This window comes from Papaver somniferum, unplaced genomic scaffold (assembly GCF_003573695.1).
Source record: "Papaver somniferum cultivar HN1 unplaced genomic scaffold, ASM357369v1 unplaced-scaffold_119, whole genome shotgun sequence".
Lineage (NCBI taxonomy): Eukaryota > Viridiplantae > Streptophyta > Magnoliopsida > Ranunculales > Papaveraceae > Papaver > Papaver somniferum.
In genome coordinates, this window is record NW_020620936.1 from 1,225,351 (window position 1) to 1,246,754 (window position 21,404).

The following is a 21,404-nucleotide window of genomic DNA, read 5'->3' on the forward strand; positions in this document are numbered from 1 at the left end:
ATCCGAGACGGGCTTGGATAGTGGAAATGTGTTTGAGTAAGGGTTTTGGGCCTTGGGTATGCCAAGCCCATATCTTCTTTAAGGACAATTCTTCTTCTTCAAGCCCACTTCTAGCCTTTTGGTCTTGTGCACAACATTCTTCGCGGCTTCCTTGTGTAATTCCTCCCGGCTTTTCACTACTTTTCTGCTCTTTTCCGCTCTGCTATTCATCCAAACTTTATTTATTACCTAAAAATGCAAAATTAAGTAAGAAAAATATTTATTCTTGAAAACAATGAAAATACAGAATATGGGATAAAATGTAGAATTACTGCACAAAAGATGAGTTAAATGCCAACAAAAAGGGATAAATATATACAATATTTGGCACTCATCAAGTACTACCTCATCTCTTTCCCAATGGGCAAGGACACGAGTGTAGTACCGTAGGTGGGCTGCGGGATCAGAGGTACCATTGTATGTTTGAAACGTATGTACTGGGCATTTCGGAGGGATGGGCTCCCTCAAAATGCGAAAATACAACAGAGATGTTGTCGCTTCTTGGAGTACTTCTTCCAACAATGCGCCTGCGTGGCCGGTTTTCAGTCTTTGTATTTCTTTACGCATCTTCTCCATTTGCTCCATGACCATGTTCATATTGTGACCGTCTCTAGAAAATGTCTCATCATAATAAGACTGAGAGGGCTTGTAAGTTGAATCCACTTCGTTTGGATCATGTTGCGTCGTCCTGGCTCCCCCGGGTGGGTTAACCTTTGGTGGGTTAGGATCCCCTCTTCGCCTCCCTGAGATAGATCCGTTCTCACACCTCTTCGATGGAGGGTGAGTTTGGGAACCTTCTAGTTGTACATCCAGCATATCTTTCAAGTTTTGATTCTCCTGGGCCATCACGTGCATTGCGTCATCGTGCTCCTTGTTACGGAGTAGCAGAGATGCTACTTGCGCTGCCATTTGTTCTTCATTGTGTATTCCACCACCCTGAGAAGTACTGTTGTCGAGATCCTCAGAGTCATCCACTCCTTCGTCTATGACCGGAGCATCATGATCTAGCTGGACATGAGTTAGGTTTCCCAACCCTCGTCCCATAGGAGAAGGATTTAGCTGGACAGGAGTTAGGTTTCCCAACCCTCGTCCCATATGAGCTAAGGTTCTGGTTAACCCTTTGTTAGCCGCAAGTGGCTTCGTAACATGGGGACGCTCCGGTAACGGCATGCCGTGAAGTGGTTGTGCTCTCGATGTTTTCCCCATCCCTTCAACAGGGGTAGGTGGTTTGTTAGCAACAGTTCTTCTTGCTATTTCACTTTGTCCATCGTCTGCTTCATTTCTTTGATTCGCTTGATATGGTTTTTGAGATCTTCCTCTTGTAACAGCAGGTCGTGAGCTTGTCGGTGCATCATTTGGTTTCTGCGGTTTTTTTGTTACCCCGTGGTCATAGAAAAAACAACAAAATTCGTTGCTAGGGTATCTTTGTAAAAGATAACAATTAATGCTCTGACACAGAAGACAACTAAGCAGCTTTTTTCAGAAATAGTACGAGAATGATGTCCAAAAAGATGGGTATTTAATTTTTTATGACACCCTTGGAAAAAACAACCTTGAATGTTTAAAAAAATTAGAAAGGGTGTCAGATCTTCCACGAAAAGAGGTTATTAAATGTTTTGGAAGATATTTTTTCCTTAAATTCTAACTGAGATTACTCTGCGGTCAGAGGTACTCAGATCTAGAGGATACCTTGTCGGAAAAGATTATTTTTAGTACAAAACAAAAGTTTTAACGTTTTGTGAATGCGTTTTTTGCCGAAAACTTTGTAAATCTGTAACATTGCAAGTCTTTAGAGGCTATGAACTCAAAGAATTTGCGTAAAGAACGGATGAACAAATCACTAGAAAGTGAGATTCATCATTGTAGAACTCAGATCTCTTTGTTAAGGAAGATGTGTAATTTAAAAAGTAAAGGAACATAAAAACTCAAGTTGGTGAGCAAAACCTTCTAGCGCCAAACTGTGACTACTAATTTTCCCATAGTCTACGTGATGTATACAACTCAGAGGATCGGATACTATGTAGTATTAATGCCTCCGTTGAACTGATAATGCTAAGTTATAAAAGATATTCAAGATCACAATAATAACGAAGAACACAAATATAATGTAAATGAAACTAAGTTATTATGAGACATAAGGGATTACGTGGTTCGACTTTCGTCTACGTCCATGGGATAATAAGTGGTTGTTTTGTATTAAGTTTTGGTGGTTACAAAGATCTTAAATGCTTCCCAAAGTAATAGAGATAACTCAAGTTAAATTAAATACTTAAGTTCTAAACATTAAAGAGGTATAAGCTTAAGATTAGATCTTCTTCTCCTAGGTATTGAATGCCCCTTATTTGTTGGTGAAGCTTGGTATTTATAGCCCCTTCTGCTCCAGGTATATCTTTGTTGTCTTTGGATCCATCGTTTCCGGATATACCTTTCGTACAAATGGTACCTTCGTTCGCCTCATGCTTTCTCCAGTCAGATTTTGCCACCTCAGCTGACCCACGTTCCTTTGGGAACCTCCTAGCCTCAGTACAGGTTGTACCTTCGTTCACTGCTAACCTTTGTGAGTTAGATTCTGCCACATCATCTATCTCCATGTGCTTTGATTAAGCGTGTAGATAAGAGATTTGTGCATTTAATGCTGATTAGATATGTCATTTACCTCTGTCCCTTCGCCAGCTGCCTCTCCATAGACTAGGCTTTACTTTTCTATCTTGACCGTCGAGGTATCCTTTCTTGGGATAAGATAAAGTATATCTGCAAAGGTGTATTCTGCTACTCAGGTTCGTCTTTATAGCGAGGGCCACACAATTATCTTGCACATGACCACTAAAACCGTGACACGTGCTCCGCGGAATATTGATATTCACAATTATAAAATCTGTAGTTTGACCGTGAGCTTCAGTAGCAGGACTGGCACGATTTATTGTATAAAGTTAACATGGTTATTAGAATGAAACTTCATTTTATCTCGGTAAGGGTTACCTGAGAGCTTGCCTTACCTCGATAAGCCTTGTCTCGAAAAGGCTTACCTGAAAGGTTGTATAATCTTGGTAACGCTTACCTGAAAGCTTGGTTAACTTTGGTAAGCCTTGTCTTGGCTTCTCAAGTTTAAGCCATGTTCACAATATTTAAGTGTGTTTTTGCCAAGTAGTCCAACTTTATTCTGGCCGGTCCAAAATGACCATTTTGTTCTTGATTGAAAATCACCATTTACAACACTAAAAAGGGAACATTATTTAAAGTTCCCTAAAAATTCGTCCCTTGAAATATATCCTTATTCAATTTTTAAAAATACCCATACCTTCTGAAAAGTGGAAGCAACTAGCACAAGTTGCTTTCATAAGTGGCGCAACTTTATACAAGTTGCTTCCAAAAAATGGAAGCAACTTTCTCAAGTTGACTCTAAAAAAATTATTTTTTACCCCTCGGAGGTATTTGTGCAAGGTCAACAAAAATTGAGTATATTTATAACATTCCCACCACTAAAAACTAATTCACTATTTTTATTATATAGGAATTACCTATAAGTACTATTATGGTGGTACTAGCTAGTGGCATGTCCACCCACTAAAGCCCAATAACGAGAGGTCCATAGTTAAGAGAAAATAGAAAAATTAACCCAATTTTTTAAGCCCAGGTCCTGCACACGTGCAAGATCAGGTATACGTAATATGAAAATGTCACAAATAACCTTCCCTATTTAACATGTTAAAATCTGGATAAATATTATTTACATTTCAGATTCATTTTCTTCTTCTCTTTCCTCTCACCGCTGCTGCAGATTCAGATGAATATTTTTCTTTATTCTTTCTCGTTTCTACCGAATCAGATGATGAATATTTTTCTATTATAATGTTTGTTTTAGGGTTTTGGCGATCTAATCATTGTTGTGTTTGATTATGTTTTCGATCTCCATGTTTGATTTGTTGATTATATATAGATCTAGATGAATAATCACATTGTTTGTTCATTTCGTTACTAGATTCGATTATGCCACTTCCATTTTAGATGTTTTAGATGTGTTTCAGTTCGTTTTTGTATATGAAGCAACAATACGTATTTCCCGTACTGACAAAAACCTGGTTTATTTTTGATAAGAAGAAGAAGATGCATCGTTATGATTTACGACGAGAAGATTGTTTGTGTTTCCATGTATGTATATTAACAATGATTTTCCGGTTTTGGTAATTCGATTTTATGATGTTCTCTTGTTTTTCACGTGCTGCTGATTTTTAGACTATGAATCAACAATACATATTTGGTATACTGAAATACACTGCTCTAATTTTGTTGTTTTTTATAGTTTTGGAATTTTTCTTGTTTTATCCAGACGTACATATATGGAATACTCAAATAAAAGTGTTTCGATTCTATTTTTTCATTGATTCGTTACTTGTTTTTCACATGAAGCTGAAATTTAGATTATGAATCAGCAGTACATATATGGTGTACTGAAAAATTATGCTTTAATTTTGTTATTTTTGTAGTTTCAGATATTTTTTTTTTCGGTCTAGAAGTATATATATGGAATACTGAAAAAAAAGTGTTTCGATTCTGGTTTTTATGGATTCATTACTTGGTTTTTACATGCATCCGATTTTAGTTTCATTTTGGTTGTTTTTTATATGCTTTTGAGTTGCTTTTGTGTATTAATCATCGGTACGTATATGATATACTGGTGGATTTTGATGAAACAAGTTCAAATCTAAATAAAAAATCATGTTTTATGTTTATTTCATTAGTAGATCTGATACTTTTATGGTTTTTGGTTTGTTTTTCAGTTTTCTTTTGTGTATTAACCATCAGCACATATATGACGTACTGTTTTATTTTTGTGTTTAATATGAATCTATAGGTTTTTTCTTATTTTTTTTGGTTTGATCCAGGAGTACATATATGGAATACTGAAATATGTGCTTTGATTCGGTTAGATTTTATGGATTCATCACTTCTTCTTGACATGCAATTGAGTTTTAGTTCATGAATTTCGCAGTACATATATGTCGTACTGGTTGAAACTTCTTCTGATTCTGTTTTATTCCGAGTTTTGCCACTTTTTTTGGTTTTGATTCATGAGTTCGTATGTGAAATACTGAAGTATGTGCTTTGATTCGGTTATATTCATGGATTCATCACTTCTTGACATGCAATTGAGTTTTTAGTTTATGAATCCGCAGTACATATATGTCGTACTGATAAAAACTTCTTTTGATTCTGTTTTATTCATAGTTTTGCCACTTTATTTCGGTTTGATCCATGAGTACGTATGTGAAATACTGAAATGTTTTGGTTTGATCCATGAGTACGTATGTGAAATACTGAAATAGATGCTAGTTTTGTTGCTGTGTTTTAATATTGTTATATTCTGGTCACATTTACAGGTTCAATATGTCCAACAGATACATACTCTATATGTAAGCAGTGCGACAAATATATACTCGGATTTGTAAGCAGTGTAGCAGATATGTACTCAGATTTGTAAGCAGTGTAGCAGATATGTACTCAACTTTGTAAGCAGTGTGGCACATATGTACTCAAATTTGTAAACAGTGTGGCAGTATTCAAATTTGTGGTCCTTTATATGTTTAAATTAAATTTGGACATCCAGATAAATAAAATCCCGATTTGGTAGAAGTATGTTATTTCACACTATTTAAACAATATGGTATATTAGTCATTTCCATGTTTTCAAAGAACTTTGGACCCTAGGATAAGGATAAAATCCGGTTGTACCCTACTATAAATAACCTTATGGATTTAGAACCAAACAAGAAATTTTCCTTTTATTATTGTAAAAACTACAACCACACCCATTTTTGAGTTTTTCTCCACTGTGAAACCCGCGGTCGGAAATCTTCAGGAACGCACCCATTTTTGAGAAATAAATTTCTCTAACACCCATATTATTTATAATTAGATTTTTCCTATGGCTTCTTCTTCCTTCGGTCTTTTTTTTTTTTTGTCGATTTCTTTCTTCCTTCATCTTCAGTCTTTTAATCAAATAAGAAGGCTTTTGTTCGATCAACATAAACTGATTTCGATCAGTCGCTGAACAACGTTGATTTTCACATGTTTTTTTGAAATCCATACGGTGATTGATATCAGATTTTTTTTGTTAATTCTTTTTGAGATCTGATTGATGTGGACCGAGAATGAAACTAGATTCTGATTCGCTCGTGTGTGAGTACAAGATTTAGTGGTTCATAAACATTTTGATTTGGATCAACATAAACCGATTTTTAAACAACATCAACAAAATATGGAGGTATTAGGTAGTTGGTGATGGCTGATATGTTCAAATAATAATGAAAATGAAATTGGGTCTTCTGGTATGTATCAAACGAAGGAGCATCAGTTGGTTGCAGTACATACGGTGTTGGGAGGAATTTATGTTGTAGCTGAGATGATCAGAGAATTAACAAGGGGGCTTGATCTGTTTGAGAAATTGTCGCAACCAACTTAGTTGGGAGACGAGATTAAAGTGGACAGAAAAGAGTAACTGTTACAATGGTCGAATTGGACAGAGTTTGATTAAATGGATGCTGGAAGTTGCGTTTAGAGATATATATGGACATAAGATAAAGTTTTTATTGTGATCGTAGAAGCGAATGATATGGCAGTTGGAACTGATACTAATGGTGGTCGATTGGAGTAGACCTGTTGGTGCTACACAAAGACGTGAATGGAGTTGGATTTCGGCTTCTGAAATCAGAAGCATCAGCTATTGAAGCTGAAAGAAGAGGTTGTTGCTGTTGTTTGCCTAATAGAAGAGACTTGAAGTTTACAGTGGCCAGGCGGAGATGGAATTGGAGTTAGATGGGGTTGTTATTCAACTGAATTGTTTCTAATTGGTTGGTAAATGGCATCTAATGGAATTATGTTTGATGAATGAATTCAGTATGCCAGTGGTTGATTTGATTTATAGGGTTGGCTGGATGTGTTGGATTGGGGATAGTCTGAACTGATTTTGGTTAGAGGAGGATTGTCTTGCTGGTGTTTACATTTTTGCGAGACTCGTCAGTAAATGGAAACTGGTGTTGGGGTTGTTTAGAAAAGGAATTGGTGTTGGCCGACAATATACCTCAAAGAAAGATTAATGCATAATATGTTATGCAACTACAAAAGTGTCTGCATAACGTGTTATGCAATCGAGAAAATGACTGTATAATGTATTATGAAACCCCTTTTTGTTAGCACCGAATAAAATATGGCTGCATAATTTATTATGCATTCGAGAAAATGGATGCATAACAATTATGCATCCAAAAATATGGCTGCATAATGCATTATGCATCAATTTCTCGATGCATAAAAGATTATGCATAATATTAACCGGTATTTTTTTTATTAGGTGTGAATTTGAAATCTGTTGCATAATCTTTCATGCATCGAGAAAATGGATTCATAACCTGATATGCATCCAAAAATATGGTTACATATTGCATTATACATCAATTGTTTATGTATCCACTAAAATCAACCAAAACAGTGGCTACATAATTTGTCATAGATACATAACTTATTATGCAGTCGAGAAAATGGTTGCATAATTCATTATGCCGTCTGCATAATGCGTCATGCATTCTTTTTGGTGGCTACATAATGGTTATGTATCAATTTTTCGAAAATTTTGCCTAAAATGATGATCACCTCCGATTTTTTCGTGAAAAACGAAAATTTGATATTGTTGTTTGTACTCGTTGTGTAGCTCTCTTAAAATTTTTTCCAACGATATAAAATTTATAAAATTCCAAGACACGTATTTTTAGATATGTTATATCCAAATTGCGTTGCCAATTATACCCCCGATGCATAGCCTGTTATGCAGACGTTTTTCAAAATTTCATATAATTATGGGTGTCACGGAACTAAAATTTAATTATGAAATTGACAACGAGAATATTATTTATTTTGGGTCTGCGTCTAAGTTTCTCTTTATTATTACATGTTAAGGGAGTGGATGGGTTACGTAGGGTTATTTTTCACCTTCACTTGTCGTCTAATCCTCCTGTATCGGGTTTGAGATATCCTCCGAACCTGCCCGTTGGTGGTGGGTAAAAGGTGGCCAGTCGTGTCCAAATGCATGAGTTGAGTTGGGTTTGTGCGGTCCGGCCTTACCCGATTTATGCCATGGTCCACCATATCGGTCATATAGAGTAACTTGGTTTACGGTTTACTGGTAAAGGAGCGGTTCCTCGGGAGATTTCTTGATTGAAGGACAGCAACGGTCATGTTCGTCTCTTCTCTAGTTCTCTTGTACCCACTACTCTCTTCTCCGTTCTCTAAAAGTGGGTCATGCCCAATCTCTCTGTGGCAACAAGAAGTGGTGGTCTGATAATTGATGCTTGACAAGCGTGTTAGGTTTTTCTTTAGTTCTATCTGTTTATTAGGGTTTAGGGTTTATTAAAGAGGATATCGATTTTTTATTTCTTGATCGTTTCCCTTCAACTGGTGATTTATTCACCCTTAGCGTCGACTGGTGATCTGTTCTCAAACGATTTCATTATCAGATTAACCCAGACGCTGTTCGGTTTGGGTCTTAACACATGAATAAAATCAGGGAGGGAAATCATACAGAAATTGATTAGTTTGGGTTGAGATTTCATTCGCTATTCACCGTTATCAGTGTCACTCAACTCCAAAGCACATTCCAGGTATTGTTCAGTTTTGTTAGAGTATCATTAGTTTTGGGGTTCAGTCAAAGTTTTTCATTTGTAATGAATGCGTGTGCCCTGAAAATCTTTTGTTGTTTTGTGGTATACAGGAAGAAGGCACTCTAAGACAGGTTCTAAAGTTTGCACATGCTTGTGGTGCATTCACAGTGATTGAGAGAGGTACAGTTGATAAGTGAGTCCTGATTAGTTTTGTGTGTAAAGGCACTTATATATTAACTTAAGTTTGTCTAGCTCCAAAAACCTAGTCTGAATCGTTTCCATCAGCATGTCTGTTTCTCGTGATTTTACAGGTGTCTATTATCTCTTTTAGAAATTGTACTGAAGTCCCCGTAACGTCATTATAGGTTAAGGAGAATTTTCTTCCATCTGTATGCATAACTTAATGCTTGCATTTTGATTGAGTTCACTTCTACAGTTTCAGTCACATTATTTCTCCTAAAATTTTGTAATTATACACTAATGGCATGGATCTCTCATTCTGGCCGATCAATGAGGAAGTGGTGTACTATGTTCCTTAGAAAATGTTCTTCGCTCGTTACTTGGATGAAATTGATAACTCTGAAAAATGCTATTGTAATGAATGAGCTACTGGGTTCGTAATTAACATTTTCTGGTCATTACAATGGAATTTGATGAATTTTTGGTTAAATAACAAGGTATTTTTCGGTTACTAGTAAGTCATTTGTTACTCAACATACACATTCATAGGTATCAAAGAGTCATATGCATTACTAATTCATGATTGGATTTTTTCCCTGAAACAAGTGAGCCCTTTAAAGTGTGAACTCCGAAGTATTCTAGTTCCTGTTTAGTTTTTTTTCTTCCCCTCTCTTAATATTTTCCAGTTAACAGTTTTTTTGCACTGCAAGCGAGGATGATGTACAGTGATCCACATCAGCAGCAGCAGCTGCAGCATCATCAACAACAGAATCAACAGCAACATCAGCATCAACAGCAACATCAGCATCAGCAGCAACAGCAGCAACAACATCAACATCAACAACAACATCAACATCAGCAACATCAGCACCAACACCAACACCAACACCAACACCAACAACAAAGCTTAGACTTCCATAGAGGACCGCCAATGCGTCAACCATCAGCTTCTTCGACTAATCTCGCATCTGATTACCATCCCGCTGGTCCCACTCCTTACGATGGTAGCATTTACAATTTTAACACCTTTTCTATTCTGTGCTCCTGATGCATGTGTTCACTGGTGTTAAAATGTTTTCTTCTTTGTCCATTTCCAAGTGTTCGATGAAATTGTAAGAGCTAGAGGAATGTTCCTAGCATCCCGTAGGTGAAAAAGCTTGTACGTAGCCTACGCATTGCGGTTGGATACTTACATGTCGTTTTACGATACTATAGTGTACCAATATGCCACAATTGGGAGTATCACATTTTTGGCCTAAATTGCTAGAAACCACAGGAATACAGTTAGAAAGTTGAAAAGAACACACCACTCTTTGATTTCGATGAAGCATGATTATTCATGAATCGCAAGTACTGTAGAAATAAATACTGAATAAATAAATAAATACAATTTAAATAGTTAGTGTTAGGTTCTAATCGTCTAATACCTTTTACCTTTTCCTCTAATATGGTACTGATTATATATATCGTGGCATATTTGATCTTCATTTAGTCGCTTATGGGAGTATGTATCATGTATCCAAGCACCTTGCTAATCCGGTAACATTGTGTAGGCATATCCCTTTGTCAAGAAGTTGAAAATGCATGCTCCAGCAACTGAGACAAATTCATATAGTTTTTAGCTTTGAGGAAAAATAAACTGTTCAATGTTGGTGAAAAAGAAGCTATCCTCAAGGGGCAAGGTTATATGTTCCAGTTTTTAGATTATTTGGCTAGACCAGAATCCTAATAGAGCCCTGTTTTTATTCTGAGTGCTGTATATTGCAAACTGTCTAATTTGAATTGGTAAATTTTCTTTGCAACATGCAACTGGTAGCTTAACATTTTTGTTGGTGAAAAAGAAGCTATCCTCAAGGGCCAAGGTTATATGTTCCAGTTTTTAGATTATTTGGCTAGGCCAGAATCCTAATAGAGCCCTGTTTTTAGTTTGAGTGCTGTATATTGCAAACTGTCTAATTTGAATTGGTAAATTTTCTTTGCAACATGCAACTGGTAGGTTAACATTTTTGAATATGTGTTGTTCTGATATACTTATCATCAGATATAATTTTTCTTTTTCCTACGATAAATAAGTGTTTCTGGTGTTGATGTATATATGGTGGTTTTGGTGGCTTCTCCTGTATTTGTGGAGGTTTTCGTGATTTTCCTCCAAATTTGTTGCAGCTCAAGGAGACAGTTTTGCCGCTAAAAGAGTTAGAAAGCTTGTCCAGAGAAGAGCAGTTGATTATACTAGCACTGTAGTTCGTTATATGCAGGTGAGTTTTTTTTTCTTCTTCCAGTCTGCATTTTTCAAAATATGTTTCTTGATTACTGACCTTGTGATGGTTCATATAATATAATGTAAGTTGCTATTGTGCATCCAGGTGCTCGACATGCATAATAAATTAATAATCTCAAACACTATCTGTTCTACAAGAACAAAAACCTGGTACTTAACTTTATTTGTTTCCTAGAATTAGATGTATATCATAATGTCTCGTTTTTGACCTTCAATGTTTATGGAGAAAGTTTGGTGCAACTGGTGTTCTATTATTTGTTGGAAACTCACTTTACGGAGTGTCTTGCCCATCAGTTGCATGGGCTTTTAATTTCTTATTTGCCTTCACCTGGTTTTATATATTGGAGTTGAGAATTACTTACTTATTTTACATGGCAGCTGTCTGATCGAGGTATCCTTCAGTTCTTTTAATCTTCTTAACTGCTTCTGTTCGGAATGGCGTGAAGTAGCAAATTTTTTGTATGGTTCTGAGTCAGTTGATATGCTAAGATTGCCGTGTTTATGACTCACTGACCAGAAAGGCATAAACTATCTTTTAGCCATAGGATTGCTGACTTCTAGTCTAGTTTATCTTCTCCGTAAAAAATCCATTCTCGTTACTTATCATATTTTTATATTAGACTAAGAGAGATCCATAAGAGTGCAAATCAGATAATTAGTAGCCATTTCAACAATAGTGTGTCTATCTTAACATTTGACCAACATAATAACATATCTCAAGTTATCAACAACAGTTATCTCACAATTAGCGCATTACTCTTCACATGTTATTCTAAAGTCCACATACTGGAAATGTTGGCTTAAATATGTATGTATATGTGTGTATATGTGTTCAAATTGCAACATAGAGGCATGAATACGATATCTAACATCAGTCTTCTGCAGACCCGTGCATGGCAGCGAGATTCAAGGGATAGGACTGTGTTGCAACCTACCCCAGCTGCAGCAATAGATGTTAGTATTCTTTTCTTCTGAAGTACTTTGTTTTCGTAAACTGAATAGGTGAACAGTAGAATATTTGCTACTTATCTGATTAGTTTCTGCATGTTTTTTGCTCCACCCTTGGTCATTCATACTTTATAGACATTAAACTAAGTAATAGCAAACTGAGTACCAGTGTTTCACTGCGTCCTTGTTCATGGATATGGTGTACAGATTGTTGGTGTACATATTAAGGTCTCTCTTCTTTGTCAATGTGCAGATGCTGCCAACAATTGCCTACACAGATAATCCATCGACAAGTTTCGCTGCAAAGTTTGTTCATGCATCTACTAACAAAAATAGGTGTTCAATAAACTGTGTGTTGGTAAGTTTTATGTGTGACATCATTCTCATCAATATATGGAATTCTTAGTTTGTGCAATTATAAAGCACACATGTCTGGCAATAGGAGAAGGAAATGCTACTTCGTTATCAGTACTGAGCGGGAGACTGAATCATGAATTAATTAGGGTGATATAGTAAATGTTATTGGTTGACAGGTACCATCTTTTCAGTGTCTAACGAAATCAATTATTGTCTACTAAAGTGGACTCCTACAGGTAGACGTCTCATAACTGGTTCTCAAAGTGGTGAATTTACTCTTTGGAATGGACAATCATTTAACTTTGAGATGATTCTTCAGGTCTGTAGCGTTCACTATTCTTGTTTGTTTCCTTTTGAAAGATATTTGTTCTGATCTGAACATTTACATACTCAATATTCTTGTTGTTGAATGTCCATTTATATAGGCTCATGATCAAGCAATCAGGTCTATGGTATGGAGTCACAATGAGAATTGGATGGTTACCGGTGATGATGGAGGCGCAATAAAGTGTGACATTCAACCTATTACATATGATTATTTTATTACTCCGAGTTCCTGATTTCCTGTAAATTGAGGATTTAGTTATATGGACTTTAACATATATATATATATATATATATATATATATATATATATATATATATTTATATACTTACTATTGAGTTAGGTATTGGCAAAATAACATGAATAATGTCAAGGCAAATAAATCTGCTCATAAGGAATCAGTCCGTGACTTGAGGTACATCTTTGTAATCCTATATGAAATTAATTGTGTGTTAGCTTTTTTATGTTTAGATTTTTAAAAGATATATATTGCTCAACAGCTTCAGTAAAACTGATCTGAAGTTCTGTTCCTGTTCTGATGATACAACTGTTAAAGTTTGGGATTTTGCGCGGTGCCAGGAAGAGCGTTCTTTATCTGGTAATGTGCCTTAAGGAACTTGATGGGTTTGTTGTGACTGCTGTGTATATTTCCGCGGAAGTGTCATTCGTACCTATTGCTTATTGTACCATGAGGTGTATGGTCATGCTTTTATCATAGAAATTGGTGATGTTAAGTACTGGGGTTTATTCTTTTCCTTATCAGATTGCAAATTTATTTTTTAATTTAGTTGATTACTTGGATTGTCACCAAATAGTTCTGGGGATACTTGAAGACATACATTAAGCAAGCATAAGCGAGCCAAACAAACCGCAGTTAATGTTGTTATCTGCAAGTTTGCTTTTTAGAATCATGTCACTAAAAGTTTATCATCCTGCAAACTGGAAAAATCACATTTAGAAGTTATCAAGATTTGTTTTCAAGAAGTTATTAAGATTTGTTTTAAAAATAAATGGATTGTTCTCATTAAGTCAGCAGGTCCATGCATATTTCCAGTTTAGTTGTTTTGTTTTATAAGCTGGTGAAAAATTTATGGTTTCTAATTATCAGATTTTGGTTAGCCATATTGTTTAAGCAGTCCTCCCTGTTTTTCTCTCCCTAAATAAATGGCATTATTAATGTACCAGGATTCTGATGAACTATTTTACAACTGAGTCTTAAAAATCTTTTTGCTATTTGCTTTCTTCTGCATGTCTCAGAGTATCATACTTTAAGCATGCATGAAATATGCTAAGAGATATGAACGTGTTTTGAACTCTGGCAGGCCACGGTTGGGATGTTAAGAGTGTCGATTGGCACCCAACAAAGTCTTTACTAGTTTCAGGTTAGTACATTTTTGCATATATTTATCACTACATTTATTCACTAGATTCAGGTGAAAACCTTCTTGTTTGCATTTCTGTATTCAAGTCATTCAGCTGTTCTCAAACTGACTTGACTACTTTTGCATTAGGTGGCAAAGACAACCTTGTAAAACTTTGGGATGCTAAATCTGGGAGAGAGCTTTCTTCGTTGTAAGTATAGTTTCTCATTTCCATATGCTGTTTGGTTTGCCATGCACGTTAACCAAAACTTCCCTTGCAGCCATGGTCATAAAAATACAGTGCTTTGTGTCAAATGGAATCAAAACGGTAATTGGGTACTAACAGCTTCGAAGGATCAAATCATCAAGGTGCAGTTGTACACTATACTATTATCATTTTTTACCCCGGGCGTAAAACTTTTTTTTTGCTACTTTATTGGTTGACACACCAATCATTTCCTTGTTAATGTTCAGCTTTATGATATAAGAGCTATGAAAGAGCTTGAATCCTTTCGTGGACATCGGAAGGATGTAACTGGTTAGTAATATCTCGTCACTTTTCCTTTTACTTGCTTTCTTAAGATGTTTCGGTTCTTGTATGTCCATTTGGACATATGAATGTGTAACTGAAATTTGTTTGGGCATACAATTTAAGATCTGATGGTGTATAGTCTCACGTATTATACCAGAAACCATGTTCATTAGGGACGAGTCCCCTTTCTTCTAAGTTCTGAATCCAACTTGTATTATTTTTTGGCACAAATCATTTATTCAAAATTAGTCAAGTCAGTGGAAATATATGTCACTTAGAATGCTTGTTAGGTTGCTTGTTGCTGCTTTATGGAGATATCTATTGGTTCTGCTAATGTAACCTTGTGAATTATTTGATTCATGCCGAGGCATAATCACCATTGATTGGGTCCAAGAATTCTTTCAGCGATTTGGAACTAAGCTGTCTTCACATAGAAGTTAGACAGATTCAAGGTTAATTTATTTTCTGCATAAGAAGGTTCACCTAAAATACCATAATCTCAGACAATGAGATTCCGCTTTTTAGAAACAAAATGCGGGTGTTAAATTCAGTTGTCTGGTTGAGGCAATTGCCTATCAATTGGTATGTAGCTAAGCCTAGTCGCCTACATCTTTCACCAGGCAAGGATTGGTTAGCAATAAGACTTTTAACATCTCTTCTCCACAGAAGCAAAAGACAGAAAAAAGTTTTACTTTCAGTTTTGTGTTCATATAGCCAATCATATAAAAAATTAAAATTATAAAGGTGTTTGATTCCAAAACGAATCTTTCTTTCTTAGGTTGTTTGAATATCAATGTCAATGGCAGTCAAATAGGTTGAACCATATGTGGTTTATGCTTTTCATTTGGTCTGAAGATGGGACTTTCCCCCATTATGCTTTCTCTGTTTTGCTAGCTCTTGCATGGCATCCTTTCCACGAAGAATACTTTGTCAGCGGCAGTTTTGATGGGTCCATCTTCCATTGGCTCGTTGGGTAACTATCTTTCCATGATCAAAATAGTACTGATTACTTCCATAGCATCTTTTATTGTTTTCTCCTTGCTAGTAATGATCGAGTTTTCCTATTTGGATGTCTTAGTTGGATGATGAACAAGTATTCCAGTTGTTCCTAAATTATTGATAGTGATCCTCTGGAGAGGAGCAATATACTTATGCTACACTTTTGACTTTGCTCCATTATAAAGTTTCATAATAAATTTGTGATTACTGTATCGATGAACAGGCATGATACTCCTCAGGTCGAAATAACTGGGGCGCATGAAAACAGTGTGTGGGACCTGGCATGGCATCCTATTGGCTATATCCTATGCAGGTAACTTTTCTGTCTTTTCATGCTTGTGTTTGTAATTAATACTGAAGATGATAGTCTTGGTTTCTTACCTTAAATGGTCGAACTGAAGTGCGCCTACATTTCTTTATATTCATAAACGACACGATTAATTTCGACTATAGTTGTCTCCCAGTTTGACTAGTAACTACCTTGACCAACCTTTTGTTTGTGGCAAGCAATAGAATGCCCACTAGCACTTGTTAGTCTCAAACATACTGGTATTTGAAATTGTGATACCTGCTTTAAAAGAAAATTAATAATGATCTCAGTTTGCTATGCTGAATCATGGGTTGAGTCTAAACCCACACTTGAATGATAGAGTTTCTAAACCAACACCTGAACTATGTATTTGATGCCATTTTGAGTAATATTTTGGGTTCGGAAATCATAATTGAGTTGGTCTTGAAGAATTTGGAAACTAATTTTGAGTATTTAATTTGACATGTAGAACTTCATAAAAGTCAAAGATTTAGTGATAGAAAAATATTGTCAAATAATTAAAGCTTGAAATGACATACAGAGGTTCCACGATGGAATCATTAGTTGCCCAAGCCATCACATGAAAATTAGAACTATAACTATCACAACAACAGATCTTGTAAGTTGTTAGCTCTTAGCTTTAATACAACAGTTGATGTTTTGGAATATAACAATGAATTCTGCTCACATACTGGGAGCTGGGCATAAAGTTGTGTATAGGCTTTCTGTAGTGACTAGTGAGGGGTTTATCCTTGTAGAGATTTCTTTGTTCAACTCACTGGAACTTCCTTGTCGGAAAGAACCATGTAATAGTTACGTGGGTAGGTGTTTCATTGTCAAAATTTGGTGCAAGGTGTACAGTGAGTATAGAGACTGTTACAGTCACGGCCTTGCACATGCATATTTACTTCTGGGTAGGTATGTGCTTTAGTTTTCAGTTGTAATTTGCTTTTGAGATCTATTCATGTGGTTAGCGCTGGAATTCATGCCCGAGTTACCGATGTGCCCGAACACACAAGATATACTCACAACATGTAACTGAACTATGCGCAAGTACCTGCTGAAGTATCAACTAGTGCGGGAAATGTTTGTGTACGTCACAGCTGAATCCAGGAAATGGTGTCCAAGCATGTTAGGGTTCTACAGTTGAATTAATTATATTTGTTTAGTTCCTTGATACTTATGTAAAAAAATGAAGTGGGCAGAGACATACAGCGCCAAAGGTTTGGAGTATAATCTTTTGCTTGAATCGGATGATACCTTTCATCAGCTCAGCAAATTGTCGACTGATTTACCATCATTACTAAGTCTGTGCTCAAAGGATGGGATAAGCACAGTGTTATTCGATTATCAGTACAGTACAGTATGTATTGTATTTGCACATCAGGATTTAGTGTACTCACCTTTTTCTTCTAATGTGCAGCGGTAGCAATGATCATACGACAAGGTTTTGGTGTAGAAATAGACCAGGAGATCCTCCCCGTGATAAATTCAATACGGGATACAACCAAGGTTGCTTTCACACCTTTTCTGTGGTCATTTTAAGGTTGTTTTTGAAATGTTCATCTCTTCTCTTTACGTGGAGACATGAGGTCCTTTTTTATGCCTATCGAAATCCTTGCTTGTCTTCATTATCTCTATTTCTCCGTGACCATGAGTTGATTTACTGTGAGTTTTCAGGATTTGGTGACCACAATCCTGCCATGGCGGGTCGTGTGCCCAGTAACTTCCCAGTACTTGATGGCCCATCAACTCCAGGACCTTTTGCTACTGCTCTGCCTCGAAATGAAGGAACCATTCCTGGTATTGGAGTTGCAATGCCATTATCTATTGACACATCTGATCAAGGAGAGCAACAACAGCAATCTTTTCCAGTTTCTATGCCTGGCGGGGCTCCTCCCCTTCCACCAGGTCCACATCCATCTCTTCTTGCCCCAGCTCAATCTTATCAGCAATTTTCTCATCATATGCCACCCCAACAACAACAACAACATCAACCATACCAACAGCAAATGCCTTCTTTACAAGTCCCACCCTCAAATATATCGCAGATGCAACCACCACCATCTCATTTGTCCCTCCTACCACATTCTCATTTGTCTCGCCCTCCCCCAATGGCAGGTTCTTTGCCCATGCCCTCGTTGTCTAACTCACCACAATTGCCACCAACGCCTGGTCAACTGGTATTTTATTTTGTCTCTCTCGGGTTATACATAAGTTTTGATCTGCTTATAATATATAAAATTACTGTACAAGCTCTTGCAAGACCCAAGTATAGTTGATCTAGGGATGATGTTCAGTGAATTTGTTCTTTTCAATGTACTTCCTTCTCATGAAAAATAAAATCATTCTAAAATTCTCAATCATGTTAAAAGGCTGCTGATTTTTAGGCCGTCTATTATTTATCCATACATTGAAAACCATCTTTCAATACTAACCGTGGTGATTTTTTTCACTATATCTAGGGCAATGAACACATTTTGTATAAAACTTAATGCAAAGTCATTTTTGAAGGATGCTGCCCAATTTATAATGAACATGTTTCTCAGTTCATAACTTTTTCGATGTATTTTTCATTTAGGGAATGCAAGGTCCGACCAATCAGATGGTCCCTCCAATTCCACAAGGACATATGATGGGTATGAATCAAATGCATTCAGGATCTGTACCAGCTAATGCTCTACAGCAACCTCCACGCGGTGGTTATGCAAATGGGATACCTAATCTTCAGGGCCCTTCAGGTCCAAGTGGACCGGGCCAAATGTATCCTTCCTTGGGCGGTCCATACAACCATGGACTACCTGTTCAAATGTCAATGGTTCCAGGACTTAATCCATACCAGGTAATACCTATCGTTATTGGTTTTGTTTTCACATTTATGTTTCTTGTATTTTCTTCTGTTAATATGTATCTAGGAGACTGGAATGGTTATTTGAATCACAGCTAGGGATTGAATCTGATATACCAAATAGGGGTTTTATTTTGGCGTTACAAAATAGAGCGAGGAACGTGAAGAGAGAATGGAAACGTCTAAATCATTCACCCATCTCTTCCGTGAAATACAAATAGAAAACCCAATTTATCATTCGCCATTTAAGAAACAGAATTAATAAACCTAGTTTGGGACGGGAGGGAAGGCCAGGCTGGCCAGCCATTGGATTAACCAAATCAGTACGTTATTCTAGGAGGGAAGGGAAGATCCTGGCCAGTAGTTGGAAATTCCAATGTATCCTGGCCGCTGGGTGACACACCAAACACTACTGTTGTATAAGCATTGATTTATGTTTCTTGTATTTTCTTCTGTTAATATGTATCTAGGAGACTGGAATGGTTATTTGTGTCTACTCTTCCCTCTATAAAGAAACCTTGATTACTTTTACGAAGCTCCATACGGTTGTAATACAAATGTATGATTGGTTGCCCGGGTTGTTCATACTTCATTTGGATTGATTGGGTGTAATAATGATGGTGATCAGAAAATTTGTTGCTAGACTTGATCATTTCATATTTTTCCTTAACTGGATTATTTAGTATCATTTTAAATGCAAAGACCCTTCAAAGTTTCCTTTTGCCTGCAAGTATCACAGTTTAGCCAGTATCAACCTCAAGAATATTAGGATGGTGATCTGATATGGTCCCGATACAGAATTACACTGTTAGTATTTATTACATCAGCAAACATTGATTGGTTAATTTGTTTGTTTGCCTTCATATCCTAATCTGCAGCTATCATTTTTGTTTTCTTTTATAACAGGCAGGAAATCAAAGTGGGACTGGCATGAGGCAAGTTGGACCACACATGGGTCTTTCACATGGTATGCCGCCTCCACCACCACAACAACATGGTTCGATTCCTCAGTGACCAGTAGCTAAATGTTCTTGTAGAGGTAAGCAAGGTATTTAAGTATCTAAGACCATGGAAAGATGATGAAATATCCAAGTATAAAGAGTTTATTTTTTCTTTGAGTTGGTGGGTATTAATGTTACATCTTTTCTTAGGAACTCATCTACTCAGGTTAGGTGAGATATGGTTTTATCAAATCATTGATTGATTCCATACAAATTTGTAATTCTGTATACATTTTCTTTTGGGGGATTTTGTATTTCCCCCTCAAACTAAGTAGCTATTTTGCATTCCCCCATCTTTAAATTGATAATTGGTAAAACCCCTTGTCTGTTAACTTTTCCGTGACCACCCAGTTAAGTGTCCATGTGCAATATACGTGTGTCATAATAAATTAATGTATTTTAGAAACCATAAATTACTCTTCAAAAATAGACACGTGTCGAGAGATCCCTATATTCTATCATCTCCGTCTCCGGTCTAACTGAAAAACGGATCAAAATTCACATCGTTCTTCTTCGTTTCCGTCTCTAGCTGAAGAACAACCAAAAATTCTTAGAATTGCAGTTCTTTCCGTACCAATACCAATTCGGCTCCATTGTTTTTCCTTCAAATCTATCCAATCAATCAGATTTCCATCTAATTAAGATATCTGCAATACCAACAATTAATCGCTCTTTCACCATAGCTTCTAAAACTTTTTCTCTACAAAAATACCACATGGTTCAGTTTCAAGCATAATCTCGTTGCAATCATCTATTAAGGTTAGGGTTTCCAATCAATTTTTAAACTGCAGTTAGGTTTGGGTTAATAAATTTAGGGGTTTTTATTTCTAGAGATGATGAATAGTAATAATGCTTGCATGAACCTTTTTTATCTCTCCTTAAAAAAAAATTCAGATGAGGAGCGTGGGTGAAATGAATTATACTTTGATGTCGGGAGAACTAAAATATGTTTAGGTTTAGCATTTCCATTGTTCAATCCCAATTGTGCAGAGTTTTTTTTTTTTTAAAGAAAGGTTATATTAAAGAGGAAAATTATGTACATAAACAGACCTGGAACTCTAGAACTGCATTACATATGAAGCACAGAGTTCCAATGAAATAAAATAAAACTTATAGACACATTCTGAAAAACTGACGTTTCAGGCAGCCACAACACAATTGACTGTTTAATCAACAAACTCAATTCGTCCACATCCTTAGCTCTTCCACCAAAAGCTCTCGAGTTCCTCTCCTTCCAAATGTGCCAAACAATAGCATATGTTGTCTTCCATCAAATATCTTTACTCCTCCTTGTCAGATTATTCAAACTCCAGGCCTCAAACTGACCTTTCACTGACATGGGAGACACCAGTCCACTCCAAAAGCCTCCATAAACTTGGACCAAACTTTGAATGCAAATTCACAATGTAATAACATATGATCAGCAGTCTCCTCCACAGTATTGCAGAACACACAGTTGACATTATGCACCTCAACTCTTCTATTTTGTAACATAGATCTTGTAGGCAAAGAATCATGAAAATATGCCCACAACATGAAACTAACCTTAGGTGGAATATGCTTTTTTCCAAAGGA

The 21,404-nt window shown here is 36.4% G+C and overlaps 1 protein-coding gene across 4 annotated transcripts; it reads left to right on the forward strand.

Annotated features, from left to right (window-relative positions):
• The first annotated feature begins 8,203 nt into the window (after positions 1–8,203).
• Positions 8,204–20,130, forward strand: LOC113330823 (flowering time control protein FY-like). Of its 4 annotated transcripts, XM_026577628.1 has the most exons (21): positions 8,204–8,397; positions 8,507–8,690; positions 8,801–8,870; positions 9,564–9,874; positions 11,034–11,125; positions 12,034–12,102; positions 12,350–12,454; positions 12,677–12,772; positions 12,879–12,961; positions 13,122–13,193; positions 13,279–13,376; positions 14,101–14,160; positions 14,290–14,350; positions 14,421–14,508; positions 14,614–14,677; positions 15,566–15,644; positions 15,894–15,983; positions 17,404–17,492; positions 17,661–18,163; positions 18,562–18,822; positions 19,735–20,130. In XM_026577628.1, exons 4-21 carry the CDS (start codon positions 9,586–9,588, stop codon positions 19,840–19,842), a joined length of 2,307 nt encoding a protein of 768 aa, XP_026433413.1. In that variant the 5' UTR covers positions 8,204–8,397; positions 8,507–8,690; positions 8,801–8,870; positions 9,564–9,585; the 3' UTR covers positions 19,843–20,130. The 4 variants fall into 4 exon arrangements, with proteins under 4 accessions (XP_026433413.1, XP_026433414.1, XP_026433412.1 ...); XM_026577629.1 differs by having other exon boundaries at positions 8,204–8,690; positions 9,557–9,874; XM_026577627.1 differs by having other exon boundaries at positions 8,204–8,690.
• The last annotated feature ends 1,274 nt before the right edge of the window (positions 20,131–21,404 follow it).

Coding starts and splice junctions, on each gene's coding strand:
- LOC113330823 (XM_026577629.1), top strand. CDS start 9,586: ATGATGTACAGTGATCCACATCAGCAGCAGCAGCTGCAGCATCATCAA. Junction 9,875..11,033: donor TGGTCCCACTCCTTACGATG/GTAGCATTTACA, acceptor AATTTGTTGCAG/CTCAAGGAGACAGTTTTGCC. Junction 14,351..14,420: donor GGGAGAGAGCTTTCTTCGTT/GTAAGTATAGTT, acceptor CTTCCCTTGCAG/CCATGGTCATAAAAATACAG.